Source organism: Ramularia collo-cygni, assembly GCF_900074925.1.
Source record: "Ramularia collo-cygni strain URUG2 genome assembly, contig: RCC_scaffold19, whole genome shotgun sequence".
In the NCBI taxonomy this organism is placed as follows: domain Eukaryota; kingdom Fungi; phylum Ascomycota; class Dothideomycetes; order Mycosphaerellales; family Mycosphaerellaceae; genus Ramularia; species Ramularia collo-cygni.
In genome coordinates this window covers 110,026-132,594 of record NW_019716273.1, presented here as the reverse complement: position 1 = coordinate 132,594, position 22,569 = coordinate 110,026, and the positions used below count along the sequence as shown (strand labels likewise).

The window sequence follows — 22,569 nt, the reverse complement described above, 5'->3', positions numbered from 1 at the left end:
GTGAGAGTCATTCTGACTCTATTTGGCCTCCAAATGGATGCCTAGCGAAGCAGCTCCTCCCCGGGGGAACATCATTCCACATTAGTTTGCATTGAGATGGTACAATTGGTCAGCCCTACGGCAAGGCGTTGACGTTGATTCGACAGCAGAGCGCGAAGGATCGTCCAGGGATGCCGTACATCCGTTCGGCACGATAGACTCCGTGGGATTCGCCAGGATTGCGTGGATATCGACTTGGCGACATAACGCGCAGACTCGTGATGATTCCAACGGCACGCAAGACCCGAGGCATATTGCTGAAACTGACGTGGCCACTTGGCTGGAGTGAGCCTGTGCAGAGACTACGTCGTCTGGAGCTGATCGTCTAGGCTGCGAACCGGTGAGCTACGGTTTTGTGCGACTACACGGCCGCGGCCGATGTACACTCTATTCACGCTCTATGACATCGGCATCTCCGGATTATGCTAGGTCGAAGAACAGGAGTAGACCTCGAGAGGTGAGAAGGAAGTGTGCAGCCACTGCATGCATCTGCGAACTTCTCGTGGAGGCTGCACGCACATCGTGGTCTGTCTCAATTTGGTCGGTATCCTACACAATTCACCACCTTGAGCCACCGACATGACGAATGTGGGAAGAAGTTGACCTGCTTTTGCTATGGAAAGAATAGAGACCAATCTGGCTTTCGATGCCTCGCCTATCTGACCCCAGACTCCGATCATGTCTCCCTATCTGCGACTGCAAGGTCTAACCAATCTAATGACACGAATGAGCTTATCACCTCCCATACAGCTCCCACAGCGGATATCATCGGTGGTGCTTCGACATGGATCCCGCAAAGCTTACAGGCGAAGCAACAGCTTGTCGTGATGATTTCCCTCTAGCTAAGTCCAACTCTCTTGGTGTTGCCTTCTGCCAATACCGACTCATTGTACTTTGAGCTGAAGTCGAACATATGGCACAGCATAGCGGCCTACAAGTCTTGCCCCCTGGGGCGGGATATGGAATCGTCGTTGGAATCGGGGGAATCTTTGTATGACCATAACCCCTTGATGTTTGCCGCATTGCTAACGTATGTTGCAGGGTACGTTTGATGAAGGAAGAAACCACCTGCGTTAGAYACAAGTACTGATTACATCCTTCTATTCGCAGCGTTAATCATGCTTGGTATAACGTGGATGCAAAACCGATATGTAAGTCACCAACTTGCAGGTTGAGAGAAGTGTCAGTGTACTCAACGAATCCTCAGACCCGCTACTCCACAACTAAATCGGAGGAGTTCAACACGGCTTCTCGATCAGTAAAGCCCGGACTCATCGCTTCGGGCATCGTATCTTGTATGTGACATTAAAAAGACGAGATGTCATCCTCCGGCTGATTGACGACTGCAGCCTGGACATGGAGTGCGACTCTCTTGACAAGTTCGACATTCGCTTATTCCTACGGAGTCTGTGGGCCAATGTGGTATGGTGCAATGGGCACCCTTCAGATCCTCATGTTTGCTCTCATCGCCATCAAGATCAAAGCAAACGCTCCCGGAGCACATACATTCCCCGAGATTCTTCTCGCGAAGCACGGGAAACTCGCACACATAACGTAAGTCATCAATCGACAAGACGTTGTGTAGTAATGTGTTGACTTGTTTATCAAGGTACCTGTTCAATGGTCTAGCAACCAACATGCTGGTAGGAGCATGTCTGGTCCTAGGCGGCTCACAAGTCGTGGCAGCACTCACAGGCATGAATGTCTATGCCGCATGCTTTCTCATCCCGCTTGTTGTGGCAGTCTACGTAATCGCAGGCGGTCTCCGATCGACGTTCATCGCCGACTACATCCATACCACGATATTGTTCATTGCGATCTTTGTCTTTGGTTTCCTGATGTATGCGACGAGCGATCTCGTCGGTTCCCCCGGAAAACTTTACGATCTCCTTGTTGAAGCATCAGAGAGAATGCCGATAGCTCACAACTCTGGTAATGGCTCCTATTTGGCATTTCGATCGGTAGATGGACTGGTCTTTGCGATCGATTTGCTGGCGGCGGGCTTCAGCACGGTTTGGCTCGATCAGGCTTACTGGCAGCGTGCGATTGCTTCCAAACCTGAGACCAGTGTTCGAGCCTACATTCTCGGGGGCGTTGCTTGGTATGGCATACCCTTTGGATTCGCGACAGCGATGGGTTTGGGCTGCGCAGCCCTGACAGGCCATGAGAGGTTTCCCACCTATCCTGATGCACTCTCAGCAGCGCAGGTGTCACAAGGACTCTCGTCTCCAGCGACTGCGATTGCCCTTCTTGGGACGGGTGGTGCGGTGTTGATGCTCATTCTTCTCTTCGTAAGCCTGGATTGTCGTAACAGCCACCTGCCGCTAGTGTTACTAATGCTTGGATAGATGGCGGTGACTTCAAGCACATCCGCTGAACTGATCGCTGTGAGCTGTAAGCAAGAACACACCCCTTTCATCGACATCGCTGACTCCCCCAGCTCTTTTGACCTTTGACGTCTACAAGACATACATCGCCCCAGACACCCCGCCTTCGAAACTCGTTCGAGTCTCTCACTACAGCATTGTCATCTACGCCATCGTCCTAGCCGCATTCTGCTGCATCCTCAACGCAGTCGGTCTCAGTCTCACATGGCTCCTGACCGTCCTAGCAATTATAGTAGGGGGAGCCGCTATGCCCGTAGGCCTCGCTTTACTTTGGCAACCCATGTCGACAGTGGCCGCAATCGCCTCTCCCTGGATCGGTCTCGCTTCGGGTCTGATTGCTTGGTTCGTAACGACCTGGAAGCGCTCTGGAAGGATTTCGGTGGCTACGACTGGCGATACTACAAACGCAGTCGCTGGTAATGTTGCTAGTCTGGCCGTTGGACTTTTGATGGCTGTGGTTCTCAGCTATACATTTCCGGCAAAATATGTCAGTACTGACGCTCGGCATATTGAGCGCAGTAACAAGATCCAAGGGATTGCGCCTCTGCAAGCTAATCAACCGAAAGTGGAAAGTCCTGGAGTGGTTCATGAAAGTGGTATGAGTTCTGTCGAAAAGAAACCAGTAGGGGAGGAGAAATTGCAGCCCGGAGAGCCACCCTCACCCACAGACGATGACATTGTCGGTTCTCTTGACACGGCAGAAAATACGCAGCCAATGGATTCACAAGAAGTGAAGAAAGGCGAGAAGCTGGCCTGGACAGCAAATATCATCTTCATTTCGATGGCTGTGATTCTTGTCCCATTCACGCTTTTCGGGACAGGATATGTGTACAGCAAATCCTTCTTTACAGGCTGGGTTGTGGTTTCATTCATCTGGATCTGGCTGAGCACGATGATTTGTGTCGTGTATCCGGTGGTGGAAAGCACGGGAGCTTTAGGGGAGATTAGTGTTGGGCTTTCGAAGGATGTGAAAGCTCTTGTCGGGGTGAGAAAGGAGAAGAAAGGCCATGATAGCAATGGGTGCTGAACGAGGGCGATGATGAATTTATGTCACAAATTGCTATCGCGCTATTAGCTACGCCGGAAGACTTCTCTTTCCCAGTTTATGGACACAGTAGACCATACCCGGCTCACATGTCTCTCACGGACGAGTGGTCTAATATAAGATCGAGAACACCCCATTCGCCAAGTTCCACTGTGCTCGGATCGTGTGCTGTAAGATGTAGCAAGACACAGCTCTAGAAACCAGTCCTTTCCCAAAAGTCATTCCTGTAGCATTACAGTCCTTCTGACACAGATGGCAAACTCCAAGAGAAGGTAAGATACGCCTGCACACGCACTGCTGACCTAGACCACGATCTGATCCAAGGAAAACGCAATTAGAATCGACCTCGGAGCGGGTAATTCCTCCATCCATTTTCGAGCTCTCCGGATTCCAGATCTCTGGCTTCTCACAGCCGACTCATCATAGTCAAAGCCGTGGTAGGCTGACGAAGCACTGATAAGTCTTACTCATCATCGCCCAGCTTGCCTTTGCCATCAGGGGCGGGAGGCAGCTCACCTTTGTTCCACCGGTGTGGTAACATTCAGGTACCTGTGGGCGTACGACAGAATGTCGCGGCGCAAGTCGATCATCGTGAATGCTGGTATCTGCATACTCTTGACATCCCCTTGAATCGCGGTTGAAAGCATAAAATCTTTCTCAAATGCCACGATGTTCATCCGCACATCTTCTACATCTTTCTTATTGAGGTGGACTTCCACGTCGTTGACTTCTTCTCCCCACTTTCCAGAAGCATTGTCGAGTGTTGGTTTCGGACTCCGTACGTTGTTGAATTCCAGATGCTTCAACCAAGGTGCGAGGAGTGCTTCTCCGGCAAGCTTGATGTAGGCTTCCTTGTAGCAAAAATAGGTATAGAAACGGCGGAGCTTCGAATCGATAATCGCTCTCGAGTCGAACGACACGTTCTTTCCGGCGATGGTCCTCAGGGCTATGTTCTTGTTACGATGCGTGCACCTGTCGTGTCGGCCAATGTCCTCTTTGCTCAGGATTGATCCATCATCGAGCGGAACATAGTCGACATCATACTTCATACTGAACCTCTCCTCATCGCTGAAGACAAAGTCGTAAATGTCCACCCAGCCATTTATGCCCTCGGCGTCGATCGTCCGGTAGTCGTCCCGCTCATTCACACAGACTATGTCCACGCCAACCATGACATCTGACTCAAAAGTCTCTTTATCCGGACTGCCCAGACTGCCCTCAATTCCACCGCCCGCGTCATACTTTCGCCGTGTATTGCCGTTCCATCCTACGAGGGCAACCAAGCCTGCCTGGTGTGATACGTTGAAGTCAATGCCCTCGATTGGTCGTCCCTGCCCGTCGACAGCACAAGGCTTCCCRTGCTTCTGGTCTCCCTTTCTCGCCAACACCACGTCCTTCCAGGGGATATCCAAAGTCTTGGAGATGTAAAGACGCTTGATCAGTGCACTTGCCAGGCTCATCCGAGCATCTTGGATGAACATCTTGGTGGATATGGCCTTTTGTTCCTGCATGGATATGAGAGACATTGCCTCTGTTGCTCCTGGAGCCGACCAAATGTCCTTGCCAGGCCATAGAGTGCGCGTGTCTACCAGCCAACAGCTAATCTCGCCATTGCTCGCTTCCGGCATAGTGGAATCGGCGGTTGCGGAGTTTGAGGTGAAGGCATTTGCGATGCCGTGCATGAGGTTCGTGATACTCTCGTAGCCGGTGTTGACTGACAGTGGCTGAGGGAGGTCCTTCGACAAGGCCCTCTTCCGCTCGGTAGCGATTCCCGAAGWCATACTTTGGCTGGCGTGAGGTTCCCGGGATGCTTCTTGCGGTGGCTAGCTAGCTGCTACCCATTACTCGGGGTGTTTCAACGGAACAGGAAACGGGAATGGAGCAAGCAAGGTAGGAGAGAGAAGAGCAGAATAGCAAGCGTTACCTCCTCGTTCCGGTGGCTGATAACGAGTGGATAAGGTAAGTAGGTAGCATCAGAGGATCGGAGGAGAGGCGGGCAGGGCGAGAGACGGACGATTCCCCACACAATCCAACGGGCTGGTGAGCTATCTATAAATGTCCGATCAACACCGAAGAGGGTTTGATGAGAAGTCAGCCTCGTTGATCAGGCTGTCATTTCTGAACTCGTGTAGGATCAGAGGGAGGGGACTCGATCCGCTCCTCATGCAGTCAGCCTCCATATCTGCCTTACCAGGTGTGTATGTGTGTGTTGATGTATTGCACAGCCATTTGTTTCCCTCCGCGATTAGAAAGCGTTATCGCAGCGATCCATGTCCGTGCTCTCGGCAAACGGCATTGCCACGTGCAAATCTGCTTCTGGGACTTTGCATCATGTCATTGATGAAGGCGTTTGGGAAGTCAGCCACATTTTACGATTCTCGATTTGCGATCCCTTCATGGACAACTGAAGTGAAGAATCCGAAGGAAGGAAGATTCAGCTGCATTTGCATAGCCGACAGCACTTTATTGGCTTTGCTCTGACTCACTCACATCGGGCTAGTGTAGTCATACCCATCATTGGAATTCCGACACTTCGGCATCAGCTGCAAATCCTCCAGGAATGCGCCGACAGCGATGATCAAACTCACCGTGGGCGTCCTTGCCCTCCAAGGAGCGTTTATCGAACACATCAAACTGCTGCAGCAAGCCGCGGCACTTCTACAAGCCGACCCGGAACGAAAGGATCAGAGCTTTCAAATCAAATGCATTGAAGTCAGGACCACAGCCCAGCTGGAAACGTGCGATGCTTTGGTTCTACCAGGAGGCGAGAGCACTGCTATCTCTCTCATTGCTGAGCGAACTGGAATTCTGGAACCACTGCGAGAATTTGTCAAGGTGCTCAGAAAGCCTGTCTGGGGAACTTGTGCCGGCTTGATTCTTCTTGCGGAGAGCGCAAACAAGTCGAAGTTGACTGGACAGGAACTCATCGGCGGGTTGGATGTAAGAGTGCAGAGGAACTACTTTGGTCGACAGGTGGAGAGTTTCGAAGCAGAGTTGGACTTGCCGTTTCTAGGAAGTGGGAAGCCTTTCCATTCAGTTTTCATCAGAGCCCCAGTGGTCGAAAAGGTGCTGCCGTTATCCACGAGACTGGTGGAGGCCGAAGGCACAGTATCGGCTCCACCACGGAGAGAGACCACGGCGCCGGTAGAGATTCTGGGCCGTCTACCTGGTCGAGCCAAAGCTATTCGTGATAAGGCCACGACGGCAGAAGAGCTCGGCGAGGATGGCGACATCATTGCTGTCAAGCAGGGCAATGTCTTTGGAACTGCCTTCCATCCAGAGCTGACTGGTGACCCGCGTATCCACGCTTGGTGGTTGCTGGAGGTCGCGAGACTGAAGACGGAGACGRTGTAAGGTCAAAGAAAGGCCTTCTGTTTGCACTCACAGCAAAATCGACCTAGACAGGACGGCACGTCGTCGTTCGGCCGCGAGGCCACTTGCATATGGCGTAGAGTAGACCAAAGCTACCGCAGGGTATCATCACCTGTGTCCATTTCCCACAAAACGCCGTAACACGCTGAAGTCAACACCACTCCCTTTAAGCCCGTCCGTATTCATCCGCGTATCTGTCTTGCTCGGCCGCCCTGCCATACCCTCCGCGACCGGGATCGAATTCATCCCGATACTCGTCTCTCACTTGCCCACCGCTCTTCCCTCTGCCGTACTGCCGTCCCTCACTGAAGCCCTCATCCAGATCCGTGCGAATGATGCGCTCATCCAGCTTCGTGCCACCCACGTATTTCAGACAGTCCAGCGCATCCTGGTGTGTGTAGTACTCCACAAAGCAGAACCCGCAGGGTGTCTTGGAGAAGCGATCCAGACCCATGACCAACCGCTTGATCTCGCCGCAGGTGCTGAAGAGCGAGTGAATCTGCTCTTCGGTGGTGTAAAAAGATAGGTTGCCGACGTAGAGCGTCGTCGCTKCGGATAGCTTTTCTTCGAGATCTGGGGAGGGCGCGCGGGTGGTACCGGCTGGTGGATCGTCGTGACGCTTGCGCTTCTTGTACTGCGAGGTGTGTGTGAGTGAGGGCATTGATGGGCATTGCAATCGAGGAGGACGTACCTTGCTCATGGCGTACGATGACGGCTTGTCCAGTCTGTCGACCGTATTTCTCAGCTGCACGGACGGCATGTTAGTTGGGTACTGCGCGGATGCAGCAATGTGAATGTGAATGTGRTTGTTTGGAWGAAGGTGCTTTGACGGAAGGTAGTTCTATAGCTGGAGACCTTAGTTTGAAGGGCCAAAGCTTCTTTCACGCGCTGGCAAATCTAAACGCGATTCACCAACCCGCCTCGTCTGCATCACATCACCACCATGAGCTCCGCTTAGCCGCACGTGTTGACCATTGATCGATTGAAACAATGCCCACTATCATCGCACGGCAGCCTGCATGGCTGGATCGCAATACACCTGCCTTCGACTTCTTCCAAACCGGCCAGACAGGACAAAACGCTGGCGATCGAGACAGATATGCACCGTCGAGGAAGATTGCACACAGGGGAACGGAGATATTCGCTGTCGTAGGGAAYGAACTCAGGTGGAGTGACTTGAGTTTGTTGAAAGATGCCGGTAGCAGTAGCAGCGGCGGGAGAGACCAACAACCAGCGTACAAGGTATGGCACGGCAGTCCTACTTTATTGAGAACAGCTTGGAATGGGAAACATGCTAAGATGTACCTCTAGGTCTTGAAAACACCGGCATACAATGCCATTCAACAAGTGACCATATCGCCCTCGGGAGATCTCCTCGCAGTTCTGACCTCCCACACGTGCCATGTCTGTGTTATTCCTTCGCATGAGCATCTCAGCTTCCAGGACCAGCAGCCGCTGAAGTTRCGCTCCTTCCAGCTTGGTCCGACCGCTCATGTCGTTGATCAGGCGCCATTAGTGAGCGCCATCTGGCACCCGCTCTCGCCTTCTGGCAATGGTCTGGTCACCGTAACCAAGGATGCGGGAGTCCGCTTGTGGGAGCTGGACATTAACAATCGAAGCTCCTTCAACGAGCCCGCGTTAGCTGTGGATCTCAAGAAACTAAGCAATGCCTCGACTGTCCGCGAGGACTTCAGCGCCAGCAAGTATGGAGTCAACAAGGGTTATTCTGCAGACGATGTGGAGATGCAGGTGGCAGGCAGCTGTTTTGGAGGAACCGGCGCAGAAGATGAAGATGGTTGGTCAAGCATGACGCTCTGGATCGCCATGACCGAAGGCGATGTCTACGCGCTGTGTCCATTCTTGCCCGCGAAATTCTGGGCTCCTGCGTCTCTTCTGCCCACTCTGAGCACCAGCATCGTTGCAAAGACGAAAGTCTTGGATCAAGATCGACAGGTCTCGGAGCTGGAGCGACGCATTGCGCACCAGCAAAGTAATTGGCTCGCGGACCTCGATGAACAAGACCCCACCACCATCCCCGGAGACACAAACAACATGGACGTTTTCTCCCGCCCCGAACGACCAGGCGCGGTGCCGAGATTGCAAGGTCCATTCCAGCTGACACCCGATGCGGATTTCGGAGAGATAACAGACATTCATGTCATCGCGCCAAAGCTCAACGATGAGGATCTTTTCGACGATGAAGATGATTACGCGGAGCTAGGGCTTGATGAGGGTCTAAGCGTGGGAATCATCTGCTTGGCAACGGAGACGAGCAAAGTGCATGTCTGCTTGAATACCGAGGGCGTTGAGGCGGAGTGGCTTCCTTCCAGACGATCACGAACACACCTGCCGCAGGACGAAGACGACGTCAAGGAACTCCTGCTTTTCGAGACGATTGATCTTGCACACGGCGATCAAGCCTCAGCTGGACAATCGTGGCCGACCTTCACGGCATCGCCTGCGGATCGCTACGAGCTATTCACCGCACAACCTTCTGGGGTATACGCCATCTCCTTAAGGTCGTGGATAGGGGACCTCGAGAACGAACTTTCGGCGCCACAAGTAGATTCCACCAAAGGTATTGCGTTCAGACTAGGCGTCTTTCTCGAGTCCGCCAGCTCGATTGTCGAGACTATTCTGCAATTTGCCGAGCCGCAGCAGGATTTCAATGCCGCTCTTGCCATCCTGTCCCAGTACTCTGATCCCGGTTTCGTTGTGTTGACTACCGCTTCAAGCAAACCATTGGTAGCTATACTGGATGTTCCGACTGGAGGGGCCCAACCTTTTGCACCGGAGGCCGTCACATCAACTCGTCCCGTCACGAACCTAGAATCGCGAGCACCCTACCAGCCGGACGACATCTTCTTCCGACCGTCCGGTYTTCCCGCACAACTTGAAGCCTGGCGCCGGGAGAGCGCGACTGGGTCCGCTGGAGACGTCAAGGGGCAGATAAGGTTCTCCCCGTACACTCTCCAAAAGGTTACGGAAGCTCACCGCATCCTCAGCAGTGAAACATACGCACTCGGTATTGTTGTTGGAGATCTCTTCAGACGCTGCGAAAGAATGGTGAACGAAATGAGAGCTCAAATCGAGAAGGTCCGGGAGCTTTCCAATCGTGTCAACAGCGTCACTGGCGAGGATGAATTTCCTGAGCAGAGAGCCGGCCAGCCCGAGCTGATTCGCGGCGGGAGGTATAGAATGCAAGCGCGAATCGAACAAAGACAGGCGAAGACGGAGGAACTCAAGGAACGAGTGGGGAGGTTGCGAAGCAAGATGCGAGGACTGTCAGGGAAAGAGCTTTCAGCGAAAGAAGAGGCGTTCCTGCAGGAAGTGGAGAGATTGCAGAGAAGCGTTCTCCCCCCCGCAAAATCGACGACGCCGGAGGGGTCACTACATATGGGCGACAGCGAGCCTACGGATTCCCTGGTGCTAGAGGGAGATCAGGAGTCGATCGTGGCGCGATTCACGGCTGTACAGCAGGTCTATAAGCAGCTCGCAGCGCAGGCGGCCGCGGTGCAGAGAAAATTGGACGCCACAGCTGGCTCTGAACGCCGATCGACATCTTCGAATTCGCAGCCTGATTTCCGGCAGCGAAAGCTTGATAATGTTTGGATGCTTTTGGAGAGGGAGACGGCTTTGGTTGATGCTGTAAGCGAAAGGTTGGAGAAATTGAAGATGGCCGCTATGTAATCGATTACCTCTGATAGCAAGGCGCTATTGGCGTTCTTGAAGTAGATTGTTCGATTGAAACAAGGTCCAACGATACCTTATGTTCTGAGAACTYTTGCACCGTCATTCTACTCCAGGGACCGGTCATGTAGTTACGTGTAACTCACAGCTGATGAACAGTGTTGCCCACGGATAGGCTGGTACTGGCACCGTTCGTCTCGGCTACGCGGCCAATGATTACCATTACTAGGTATTGCTACAAACGACTAGGTCGAACAAGCCTGCAGTATATGTACATCCGCCCTGTTTATGCCACAAGCCCTTGCTCTATACCGCCCGCGACAGGGACATTGGCGTTTTTCCCATGCACTCCTATAAACTCCCCGACACACCCCTCTGGCCGAGAACTACAACCTCTCGTAGTCCAAATCCTCAGTTTGGGCGACATACTCTGCAGTCTCTTGATCGAAATCATCAAACAATCTTGTACAACCGGATGCAAGTGAAAATGATTTCTTGTATGAAAACAGCAATCCCCAGCGAAAAGATTATCCCCGATTACATATCCCACATGATCCTGTGAACGACCTGGTAAATGAATGACTTGGATTCGTAGACTTCCTGCGCCCAAGACCTCGCCGTCTACGAAACGTCCATCGAATTCTCCAGTCCAGAATTTATTCTTGATCCCATATTTTCGAGCATGAATGCGTTGGACGATTCGTAGACTCTTCTGGACGGCTACTCGAGGAGCGCGGCCGCGTTTTTCTAGGAGTTGATTGCGAAGGTACCATGCTGCCGATGGGTATTCTTCGTGTGCGTTGGTCTCCAGGACGTGGTCGACGGTATAGTTGTTGGAGTGGACGATCTCAAGTATCAAATCTGGAACTGTAGATGCAATGGCCCCGGTGTGATCTCTGGACAAGAGAGGATCAATGATGATGGCGTGGCCGGACGCCCGGTCTGCTATGATGTAGCACCATGTGGAATTCGCGGGCGAGAAGATGCAGTGGACTTTTGGCTGTTGGACATTGTTATCGACGGCGATTTCCATCTGGTTGGGTCTGACGTGGAATGTATTAGAACTGGTGATATAGGCCCGCAKAGCCGTCGTTGTAGTTTCTTGCAGTGAATGACTTGATGTTTGATGTTCCCTCACAACATCGTCCGGGCATTGCCTCAGAGATAACTAGGTCGATATTTCTCGTCATCCTGTAATCGCCGACCTTGGGCTCGCCCGCACGGGGGTGTAGTACCGCAAAAGTGACGGTGAGACAGGTTTCCAGGCGTATTTGACAGGCATCAGTGTCTGCGGCAGAATGCCGTGATGAGCAAGCCGCGAATGTATCGTCTTGCGTGTGCGAAGAAACCCTGACATTTCATGCCATCACAGGGAAGACCTGCGACGTTACAGGAGTTTATTCCAACACAGACGGGCGTGTGGTACATCGCAGACGGAAAGGTGAAACCTTAGAGTCGCCGACCTGAAATCCAGACCTCGCCGACGTTTCATAGCCAGATCCCCGGATATCATGGATCGCACATCAATCAAGAAAGCCAGTGAGACATGCCGGGCTTCCTTGAGAACTGCCGACCACCTGAAATTGTTGTTACGGTATATTCAATCCCGATCCCAAGACTGAACCCGACTTTGAACGTCCCAGGATGCCGCTCTTTGCATCTCGAACATATATGACAGGCCCGAGGCGAAAGCGGTGCGTCTACCGGCACTGCTCGCATTGGCCTGTCCGCTGCTAGGAGAACAGAAATATTTCGGCTCTGAGGCATACGGAGAGACCGTACACAGCGGAAACCTCTCTCCGGGAACTCCCTCAATCGCGAGTGCACAACTATGTATRAGCGCTGACTCTTGAGCTCGATTCCTATAGTATTTTGCTCGCCAGCCCTAGAGGCGCAATCAACTGGCGCTGAAACCACTTCGTTAGGGCACATGGCCAATCCATGTCTCGGTACATTGGGTGACAAGTCAATAAGTGTCTCTACGAAGAGTGTTTGGTTGTCGAAAGCCAAACTAGCTAGCATGCCATTCTCGCTGGGCACAAACCTTCATGAAACGGATAGGAGTGTGCTGCTTGTGGTGTCTCGAAGGCGGACTGAGCGGGTTCGTGGAAATTTGCGAAACCAACCTTGTCTTGGGATAGGGACGCCCACATCAAACGAAATCATACCCTACGTAGCCTTGGAGGCTGCAATGTCCAGGTCTTGTACACATCCAAGCGCATACCGAAATCGATGAGATAGCGGAGAGATGGAAAGAGTGTATGAAATCTAACCCTTACTGGTCGCGAGCCAGCGTGATGAGCTTCCTGGATGGCTCATCTACAATCTAAACATCCGAATCGACCTCAGCTGAGCTCTTCCATCGCACGTCAAGCGTTTGGGTCGGCATGCGCCCAGCACTCTGAGCCTTCAAGGTTGTGTGCAAGCTCCTCTGTTGGAACAGGACCATAGACCCTTGTTCATGCATAGCCAGGTCAAGAATATCCTTTTCGTCGAAAATGCTCGATACACTGGCACCGTTCTTACCTGTAGCTGGCTTGCGTGGAAGGAAATACGCTGGGTCGGCATGGTGGTCCAAGGTTTCGGTCAAACTGAGCGACATGATCGCGTTCTCCAGCCCAGCATAAATATACGGGGAACAAGACGATGGCGAAGCAAGCGAGTACACARAGGATTCGGCAGCACGACTGCGACCACGACCCCAATTTGTGCCCTGGCCTCCTCCCTTTGTTCGCAAATAGAGGTTGAAGTCGTTGTCTGGGGAGGGTTTGGAATCTTTGTAGGAAAGATTGGGAACATCGTAGCACTTTGCGCCCATGCGGAGGTCAAAGATCTTGAGCAGATTGTGCCTTCCCGTTCCAACGACCATCTTTTCATGACCTCGCGGAAGAATACTATAGATAGGACTGTCATCGCTTGGGTCGACAAAGCGAGCCTGACTCTCGCGACTTGAGCGCAGGTCATGTAAGCGAACAATGCCATCGTAAGCCCCAGAAAGGAACACGCTACCAGAGATTGAAGGAGACAGAGGCTCAATTGTGTAGACAGAGGATGTTGGTGGCTTGAATGTTTCCACACTGTCAAGCTCGCGAGTGTCATTTTCAAGCGCAAACTTTCGCAGTGGATCCCTCATGATGCCCGACGGTGTAATGGAGAATATCTGAATCGGTTGAGCCGATGGTCCTACCCCGACTGCAAGTGTCGAGGGTGAGAAAAACTTCGTGGACCAAATACGTTGCGAGGTAGGATGACCATCTGCTCGTAAGACGGGCTTCAAGTCCACTTGGCTAGAGGGAGATGTTTTGGCCTTCTGGTCGTCCACCCGATACAAAGCGAGACTGGACTCCCCCAGGCTAGCGGCGAGCAGCGTRGGCTCAGTCTCATCTTGTAGCAGACTACTTGAACGGACAGGCATACCTTGGGTGGTGAAGTATGTAATCTTCGCATCGTCAACTGAAGAAGTGGCCCGTGGCAAACAAGTCATCTGCAAATCTCCATTTGCGGTGCCGGTGATCACATCGAGAGTACTCGCTGCCAAGTTTTTCGGACGCACAAGATGCAGGCAAGTGACATCGTCTCTGCCCTCATATGCAGAAAGTGGTCTATATGTGGTCCATCTCGAGGAAATTCCACCAGCCGCTGTCCTCGTCGTTTGTCTCAGGCAGATCTGTGCGCCCGCGCTGAAGGCGAGCACCTCTTCTCTGTCACGCCACGTCTGCCCGACTTCATCGTACACGTCGATATGGGGAGTAAATCCAATCGTTTGACCATGAGGCCGCTTCCATCTTTCAATGTTTCTTCTGCCCGGGAACGCGGTGATTTCGCCGGCCGGTTCGATGCATTTTGCCACGAATGCTCGCTTGTCCAATGCTCGGGATAAACTTGTTAGGGTGCGTGTTGTCTCCTTGAATGAAGGTGACTCCGGAGGGCAGATCGTAGGGAACCGGCGTCTAGCGAAGCTCTTCCAGGCCTCTTCGTTCACGAAATCTCGCAGCTTCTTGCTTGTACGTCCAAGACAAGCTATCGAGGCGGCTTCCCTCAAGTGATCGGTGACATGGAGTAGAAGCTCGGGTGGCAGATCGCTGAGCGCCGTGGGAGCCATGATTGTTGATGCTTCAGTAGAAGCGCAAATGTGACATCGAGCTACGAAGCAGAAGAGTCATAGAATAATGATGAAAGTGATAAGCTTTGGCTTCCGTTTGGAGCTTGCGGGGGAAAGAACAGACGAGCCGAGTGCAGGCAACGTAGGGCTGAAGAACGTCACATGGAGTACACGAGAGACACACATCATTCATCGCTTTATCATCTAGTAGCATTTTAGACCCAATCATCCATCCATGATTTTCATCTCCTCTACATCTTCCGCTCTTAAGCCCACATGGCCCTGAACTTGAAGTTGAACTCAGCCTGCAGCTTCTGGAACGCCTTTAGCACCGTCTTCAGGCCCTCGTTACCGTCCCCATCCCAAGCAGCCATCTCCTGTGCCTGGATCTCAGCCTCCTCATCGAGCTTCTTCCTCGTTTCGGCTGCCGCAGCATCTTCCTCCTCGCCCGCAAGATCCTCCCAGCTGTCGGCATTCTTCGCCTGCTTCTTGGTAGGCGCGGCTGGTGTCTTGGCGTTACGCTCCGCCAGTACAACGCCAGAGTCCGCCGCGCTTGGGCCTGAGATGTCGGATTGTGTCTCGGCCTCAACAGCGGCCACCTTGTCGTCCTCGGCTTCCTCGTGCGCATCCATGCCACCCATGACTTCGAGCATGTCCATGTCGGTGCCATCGGCCAATTTCATGAAGTTGAGCAAACCTGATCGCTAGTGTTAGTAGAAGTCGAGATACATGTCGAATCATTTTTGACTTACTGGTGATGATCGTGGCGAGGACCATGGAGAAGTCGTTCAGCAGAAACCAGATGTCAGCACGACGAATGCCGTTGGCACGCTCGATTGTGAACACATCACCGTGCTTGAAGAAGTCTACGAGTCTATTAGTTGTGCAGCTCTGAGAATGGTTGGATTGTTACTCACCAAGTAGGTAGGCGTTCAACGGCACATCCATCTCTTCAGAGGTCGGCAATGATGGAACCACTGCCTCTTCGAGGAAGACACCATCCCGAACACTTGAACACAAGTCATGGATGTTACTGAAGTCATCGCCATGGCCAGAGAGGCCGACAAAAGATGAACGAATGCGAGTCGCCGGCAGAGAATTGACATCACCGGCAACGTTCGAACCATCTGCGCCGGCCTGTATCCCGGAAAGAGGAAGCTTCCGATCGTCTCCAGTGATATGTTGGTTCACGAAAGTCTCGACGTAGGCCTTGTAAACATCCAGAGTCTGCTTATTGTGGTCGCGCAAAATCTTTGACGCTGCCTTGGGCATCGGCGGGAGGAATACCAGTGACGAAGATGGCTTGACAACAGTTTCACGGTACTCGGCATCGGCCTGTCTGCACAAAGCGCGATTGAACAAGTGTGACATTACCAGCATCAGCGTCTCGAGTGTATCCTTCTCGTTGGTGTTGATGCGAGCGCATGTCTCGTGGAAGAAACCCTCCTTGAGCAGCGCGTGGAAGGCGAATGACGAGTTCTCTGTGTAGTAGAGGTGGCTGACCAGCCCAGCGAAGTTCAATGGGGCTCCATCGGCACCAAGTAAGTGCTGTCGTCGTAGATACTCGATGGAGAACCGCAGGTGGTGCATCGTCTGGTCCTTGAAGCTCGGTCCGCCCATGTACAGACGTGGCTGGGAGAGCAGCGCATTGATGGCGCTAACTGAATACTTCGAACTGTTCGAGTCGTTAAGCAGCGTGAACAGACGGAGTACCAATGTCGTGGTCAGCGGGAAATGTCCGTTCAAGTCAGGAAGTCTAGAGCTGATGAGCCTGCAGACCTTCTGCCTCGAAACACCCTGGAAAACAACATTTCCGAGCAAATCAAATCCACGACGGCCGGCACGACCAGCACACTGCCTGTAGTTAAGCGCCGTTAAGAAGACCGAGTCTCCAGAAAAGACCACAGTCTTACATGGCATGTTGATACCGAGCGCGAGAGTACCGGTGGCAAAGATGACACGCAGGAAGCCCATGCGGAACAGGATCTCGACAACCTGGCGGTACTTTCGGTTCATACCGGCGTGATGGACTCCGATACCACGGCCGAGAGCATCAATGAGGAATTGGGGAACCTGTCGGCGCCACAGCTGTCGGATGTAGATTTCCAGCTCAGACTTCTGCACCTTTGCATAGTCCGCGAAGTGATAGCCCTCGACTGGCGCCTCTGGATCGAAGGATTCCCACTTCGTATCTTCGCCTCCAGCAGATTCGCGCTGGAGATCGAGTTTCGAAGCCTTGTCGTCTTCGCCATCATCGTCATCGCCCTTGGACTTCTTGGATGGCTTCTTTTGTGCCGCTTTTGAGGCTCGGGAAGTGGCTTTGGCCTTCAGCTCTTTCCACTCCTCAAACTTCTCAAGAGTCTTTTCCCACTTGGTCCCGCTCTTTTTCTGCTTGGTTTCAGCCTCCTGAAGTTGATCAACCACGGCCTTGTAGATCTTCTCACACATGTGTCGATCGTAGTTGAAGCAGATTGCTGGTAGCGCGTCCTGTTCCTGGAGTCGACACAGCATTGGGAGGGTTGACTTGAGGAGGTCTCCCGTGACTTCCTTACCAGGTTTGTTGGTATTGCCAACGGCCGTCGTGTACAATTCTTCATGATCGTCGTTCCTGAAGCTGCCCTCGAGTTCAGCCAGCAACGAATCGAATGGCGACTTGATGTCATCGAGCCACTGTTGGAGAAGCACCTTCAGTTCCTTCTCCCACTTCAGGATGTCGACCTTCCGAGAAACATCTGGAAGCATCTTGTCTGGTCCTAATGCGGCCGACACAGGGAAGTCCTCAGTCTGGACCTTCTTCATAGCATTGTAGAGATACAAGCAGTCTCTAGCCTCGAGTGCAAGATCTTCAGGAATGCCTCGACTCTTATCAACAAGTCCAGCGACTGGATGTACGTAGTTGAAGCCTTTGAGACCTTCAAGGCCAAGAGACCCAAACGCAGACTTGCCTGGGACGCCCTGGAAGTCGAAGCGCTTCGGTTCCAGATAGAAGTATTTCCGCAGATCCGAATAACGGTATGGGTGTTGGACGGTGATGAGCTTCTTGCCAATTGCTTCTTGCGTGGTCGCCAGCCATCCACTGAATTCGCCAGGGTTACCAACAGTGGCAGACAAGGCGATGATGGGGCAAGGGGCCATCAGTAACAGCTGCTCCCAGACCACACCATCTTCAGCATTTCCAATGGAATGAATTTCATCGAAGATGATTCTTCGAACTCTGCTTGACCACGAATTCGCGTTGGATGGTGCGAGAAGCATGATCTGGAGCACGTGTGGCACAGTGACCAACACCTGACATCCGTTCGGGCTGTTGATACGGTAGTCGCGAGTGTGGATTGCCCAGACTGACTTTCCGCCGTACTTGRACTTTTTGCTGTAGCGAGCTTGAATTTCTGCGGCAATCTGGTTGACCAGTGCCTTCGTAGGCGCCACATAGACCAGAACGCCGTCATCGTCGGCTTCAAGAACCTTTCGCATCGCATAAAAGGAGATGAATGTCTTACCCGAGGATGTAGGTGCAACGACGAAAACACTCTGATCTGCGTCGATGGTGTCGAGAACTTTTCGCTGCCATCCATCAGGCTGGAAGTCCACTCGAGGGTCTGGCTGCGAGTCAAACGATCTCTCAAGATAAGGACCGCACTGAAGGAGCTGGAAGTCCTTGGACGACAGCCCGATCGACAGAGATTCCACCTTGGTTGGCAGGGCAAATGTAAATGCCAGCTTTCGGTCTGCCGCGGCCTCTGTAGTGGGRGGCATCGGCGGTAGGTTCAGCGCCTTGACGGTTTGGTCGAGAGATTTGATAATCGTCTTCGTAAGTGGTCCACGCTGGGCAATGCTTCGGGTGTGAGACCAGATGAGGGCTGCGACTTGAATGCGGTTCGCCTGTTCTTTCTGGCGACAAGCGGCGATCCAGTATTGCAAAAGACAGCTGAGCAGGTACAATTCGCATTCAGGACCAACCACCTCCTTATACTCAGGCTTGAGGTTGGTGAGGTAATCTTTGGCCTTGCGGTATCGGGTTCGGGGATCCACATCTGCCTCGAAGCCTTTGCATGCAACCTGCCATGCGCCGGCAATCTTGTCACCTGCACTCTCATCCTTCTTAGCTTTGTTGGCTGCGATTTGATTCAGCATGGCCTGCTTTCCGGCATCTGCGAGATGGTTAGCGACGTCCTCAACAGTTGAAAGAAGATAGATGCGCACTCTTAGCAGCAGTCTTGCCACCGCCACCCTTTTTGGCACCAGGTTTGCCTTTACTCTGAGTAGATGCCCCGCTGTCGGATGCATCCGAGTCGGCTGGCGATGATGGTACATTCGCCTTTGCCTGAGTTGACTGACGCGGTATGCCAACGATGATGCTCTCTGGTTCCAAGCTCTTACCAACTGCGTTGGTCAATGACGCTGCATATGTTCGCATTTCGGCCATGAAAAGCTGATTGCGCTTGGCAGCCTTGGAGGCTTCTCTGATCTCCTTGGGAGTCAGAGGAGCCTTCACAATCAATGGCTTCTTGGCGTTGTGCCAATGTGTCACCYCTTGGAAGATTTTGCGCGATGTCAAGCTGCGCTCACCACCAGCGGCCTCATCGACCTCGATATGGATGGACTGAAGGTGCTTGTCGAACACCTTGTTGGAAAATGGTAGGACCGCGAGATCATCTTGGGGACCCTTTTCGTTGGTGGTGCTTGAGTCGGATGCAGATGATACCGTGCCCCCCGATGCATCTTCGAAGCTGATACCGTCTGTAGTCGCCAGAACCTCCACCGCCTTCACAAGCTCATCGAAGACTGCTTTAGTCTCGTTGCTTACTTTGGGGTGAGACTCAATGGTCTGCAATAGCAAACGACCATCGACAAAGTCCATGATATCGCATCCAGCAGTGCTTCCGGATAGGGAAGAAGCCCAGGATGGACTGTTGAGGATCGATTCAGCTGTGGATGAAACTGCGTTCATCAGGGCCTGGGCACCCTGGACACCGGCGGACGCCTCAACGCGTCGCGCGGTCAGAGGCAGCGTGGTGAGCAACGCTTGGTGTAGCAGGAAAGCTGCGCACAAGCGCGCCTTTTGCTGCACGTCTGAAGCGGATGCACTCAGGAGCTTGACAACAGTGACGACCGCCAGGATCTGCCTCTCGGTGAGGCTTGACGGGTCAAGCTTCTGAAGCTGCGCAGATACATCCTGAGCGGGCACAGAGCCGGCTCTTGATGTGAATGTGGTCTCTGATGTCACACCCGGGGCTCTGTTGCGAGCTTCAAGGACCATGGTCATGACCTTGGCGTCTAGCCATTCAAGCCCATTAAGCAAGCTGACATTGAAACCACGATCAATGAACGAGAGTATCATCTCCCTGAACGGCACTCGGTTCGGGCTGGGAGCAGGGGCCTTGGAATCCCCATTTGCGTGTCGATCCTCCTGAATGAGGTTCGAGTTGTGGTTGTTTGCCAAAGCTCCATCGTGTGCCATGATGAAGTAAGGTGAGGTAGTCTGGAGATGCTTGGAGAACTCAGATGAGTCCCATGCCTCGAAAACATCAACATGGATGCTGGGATGCGATTTTGCGAGGTTCTGCTGGAGGTGGCGAATAATGGCCGCGCGGGCAAGGAAGAACTTGTTTGCATTTTGTGCAGACGCTGAAGGCGGGAGGCAGAGCTCTCGGTTGCTGTTGAAGAATGTGATGTTGAAATGACACTTCCTCTGAACCAGGTTTTGCAGAAAGTGCTCGACGTTGTATGTGGCGTGCAGAAGTTGGAATCCATTGTCGAAATCTAGCTTGTCGTCTGCAAAGCATCTCAGAAGAAGTGAGTCTCCTTCGATCAAGAAGAGTTCGTCTCCGGCATAGTCGCCCACCAAGTCTACTCTTCGTGAGAGCAGATGGCGATATTGAGACAAAATCTTGGCATCATGATCTCCAGAGTCATCATCGTCTGATACGAGATCGGAGTCGTAGTTGTCGTCAGRCTCTGATTCCGAGGACGATTCGCTGCTGTCGCTGGGCTGTGATGGTTTGACGACCTTGGTGGGAATCTTCTCGCGGGTCTCACCCGTTTTGGCTTGGGCGCTCATCGAGGTCTTCGGTCGAGGTGCGGGATCCCGTCTACACGCGCTTCGATGTGTCTGATCGAATTGACGACACAGAACTCGAAGCTATGTAGAGGTATGATGATGCACTGTTGTTCTCGCAAATTTGTTTCAAGCTGAGAGGTTGTTTCTGTTCACACGCATGAAATTCGATGAGAAGAAAGGCAAGCATCGAAGTGGAAAAGCGTGGAGCGTCATCGCGGGCCACTCCCACCTTCCCGCTAGCCCCACCAACATCCCCCGTTCCTTGCAACAACATCGGCCATAGACATAGACAAGAATCTTCGAGTTTGTGTAGCGAGAAGGAGCATGATAGCACTTTGATACTGATGCGAGACGCATCGATGACACCTGCTTCACTTGTGCCCTCTTACCACCCTGACGTCTTAGACACGGCACTCAACAGCTTCGCCTTCTCGACGGCTGATGTTGCGTTCGTGGCACATAATCATAATCTGGTCTGGCATCGTACAGAACGGAATGTTTTCCACTCGACTCATTATTGCCGGACCCCAGTGCTTGGACAAAGGCGATCGAAGGACGGACAACCCACTACGGAGCTACACATGAACATCTTATCTACAGCTCAGACTGAAGTATCTCAATCCCTACTTTCCGTCCAGGTACCACTCGAATCGGCTCACCAAGAGAAGGCTGCCCTCAACTTCCTCAGTACCCGTTGTCGCAGCCCGCCGCCTTCCACTCCTTCTCCTCCACCTCCCCGTAATCCCGTTGCGCCCCTTTTATCCATTCCCCCACCACGGTGCGTACGATTATAATTATTCTCTCGGCGAACGGTGCCTCTCCAAATCTCACTACTTCCCTGTTCTGCCACAACAGGTTCACTGTCCATCTTCTCCCTCTCTTCCACAGTCTTAACTTGGGCTCGGGCCTGCCTACGTTTATTCTTCTCAGCCCAGGTGAGTTTCGCCATGGCGCAGAGCTAGCTCTGCTATTTGGACGGGATTGTACCAGAAGTATGAGAATCGCTTGCTCGAGTCGTCGGCAGCTGTTCAACTGCTTATGACAGGCCAGTTGTAGAATGTCGATGGTAACTTGAATGTCGATGGTAACTTGAATGTCGATGGTAACTTGAATGTCGATGGTAACTTGAATGTCGATGGTAACTTGAATGNGAATGTCGATGGTAACTTGAATGTCGATGGTAACTTGAATGTCGATGGTAACTTGAATGTCGATGGTAACTTGAATGTCGATGGTAACTTGAATGCAGCAGGGATAAGGGACTAAGGGCAAGACATCTTGCAGCGACCATGGAGCAGTTGATAGAAACGTACTGAAGAGATGCGCGTATCTTGGATCTTGAACCGACGATTGCAAGAATATTGATCAAGGGTGGCTCTCTAAAGATCTGCTAGGCACTTAAGATCTTTATCTGCAACGATCATGCCCCTGGCGATACATCCAGATATTGACGTGCATCGCTGTGTCCAACACTGTCGCGGTCGAGAGGCAACTCGATGAACTTCCCGCTAAAGGCATCATGTCGTGACCCGGATGATGGAGCTCGTCCTGTCTGGAAAGGGCTTCTCCCTCTTGAGTCGGCGTCAAACATGGGCCGAAGACATTGTTACGACATCTAGGTACGGAAGCACGACACATCCATGACACGGGAGCATTGTTGATGATCAATCCTGCCGCAAGAGGAGAGCGGACAGCCACGGGTTGAAATTCTTAGTCTCATTCATTCCCCAAAATGGCTAACAAAGGCCCACATGTTCATCCCCAGCAGACAGACAGACAGACCGGACTGCTTCTGCGCTTTTAGTACGCCACACRCCATGCCCGAAAGACGATCAAAGGCGAAGAAGCAAGAAAAGACATGTTTATTTCAACA

General features: G+C 52.5%; 8 protein-coding genes; 3 read left to right on the top strand and 5 right to left on the bottom strand.

The window, feature by feature from the left end:
- Positions 1-1,157: 1,157 nt before the first annotated feature.
- RCC_09734 (probable solute symporter family transporter) lies at positions 1,158-3,453 on the top strand (the record flags this gene model as incomplete). XM_023774973.1 has 6 exons in its annotated part: positions 1,158-1,190; positions 1,247-1,334; positions 1,389-1,593; positions 1,649-2,330; positions 2,388-2,433; positions 2,480-3,453. 6 exons carry the CDS (start codon positions 1,158-1,160, stop codon positions 3,451-3,453), a joined length of 2,028 nt encoding a protein of 675 aa, XP_023630741.1.
- Positions 3,454-3,983: 530 nt separating this feature from the next.
- RCC_09733 (uncharacterized protein) lies at positions 3,984-5,252 on the bottom strand (the record flags this gene model as incomplete). The annotated part of the gene is made up of 1 exon (XM_023774972.1): positions 3,984-5,252. The coding sequence occupies one exon, from the start codon at positions 5,250-5,252 to the stop codon at positions 3,984-3,986; it is 1,269 nt and encodes a 422-aa protein (XP_023630740.1).
- A 793-nt stretch (positions 5,253-6,045) lies between these two features.
- Positions 6,046-6,825, top strand: RCC_09732 (related to Sno-type pyridoxine vitamin B6 biosynthetic protein SNO1; the record flags this gene model as incomplete). The annotated part of the gene is made up of 1 exon (XM_023774971.1): positions 6,046-6,825. The coding sequence occupies one exon, from the start codon at positions 6,046-6,048 to the stop codon at positions 6,823-6,825; it is 780 nt and encodes a 259-aa protein (XP_023630739.1).
- A 184-nt stretch (positions 6,826-7,009) lies between these two features.
- On the bottom strand, positions 7,010-7,543 carry RCC_09731 (probable nuclear cap binding protein subunit 2; the record flags this gene model as incomplete). XM_023774970.1 has 2 exons in its annotated part: positions 7,010-7,477; positions 7,535-7,543. 2 exons carry the CDS (start codon positions 7,541-7,543, stop codon positions 7,010-7,012), a joined length of 477 nt encoding a protein of 158 aa, XP_023630738.1.
- Positions 7,544-7,833: 290 nt separating this feature from the next.
- On the top strand, positions 7,834-10,533 carry RCC_09730 (uncharacterized protein; the record flags this gene model as incomplete). XM_023774969.1 has 2 exons in its annotated part: positions 7,834-8,085; positions 8,155-10,533. The coding sequence occupies 2 exons, from the start codon at positions 7,834-7,836 to the stop codon at positions 10,531-10,533; spliced, it is 2,631 nt and encodes an 876-aa protein (XP_023630737.1).
- Positions 10,534-10,819: 286 nt separating this feature from the next.
- RCC_09729 (uncharacterized protein) lies at positions 10,820-11,566 on the bottom strand (the record flags this gene model as incomplete). The annotated part of the gene is made up of 1 exon (XM_023774968.1): positions 10,820-11,566. One exon carries the CDS (start codon positions 11,564-11,566, stop codon positions 10,820-10,822), a length of 747 nt encoding a protein of 248 aa, XP_023630736.1.
- Positions 11,567-12,859: 1,293 nt separating this feature from the next.
- On the bottom strand, positions 12,860-14,635 carry RCC_09728 (uncharacterized protein; the record flags this gene model as incomplete). Its single annotated transcript, XM_023774967.1, has 1 exon — positions 12,860-14,635. The coding sequence occupies one exon, from the start codon at positions 14,633-14,635 to the stop codon at positions 12,860-12,862; it is 1,776 nt and encodes a 591-aa protein (XP_023630735.1).
- Positions 14,636-14,901: 266 nt separating this feature from the next.
- RCC_09727 (related to SKI2-antiviral protein and putative helicase) lies at positions 14,902-20,696 on the bottom strand (the record flags this gene model as incomplete). XM_023774966.1 has 4 exons in its annotated part: positions 14,902-15,332; positions 15,388-15,501; positions 15,553-18,786; positions 18,839-20,696. The coding sequence occupies 4 exons, from the start codon at positions 20,694-20,696 to the stop codon at positions 14,902-14,904; spliced, it is 5,637 nt and encodes a 1,878-aa protein (XP_023630734.1).
- Positions 20,697-22,569: the final 1,873 nt, after the last annotated feature.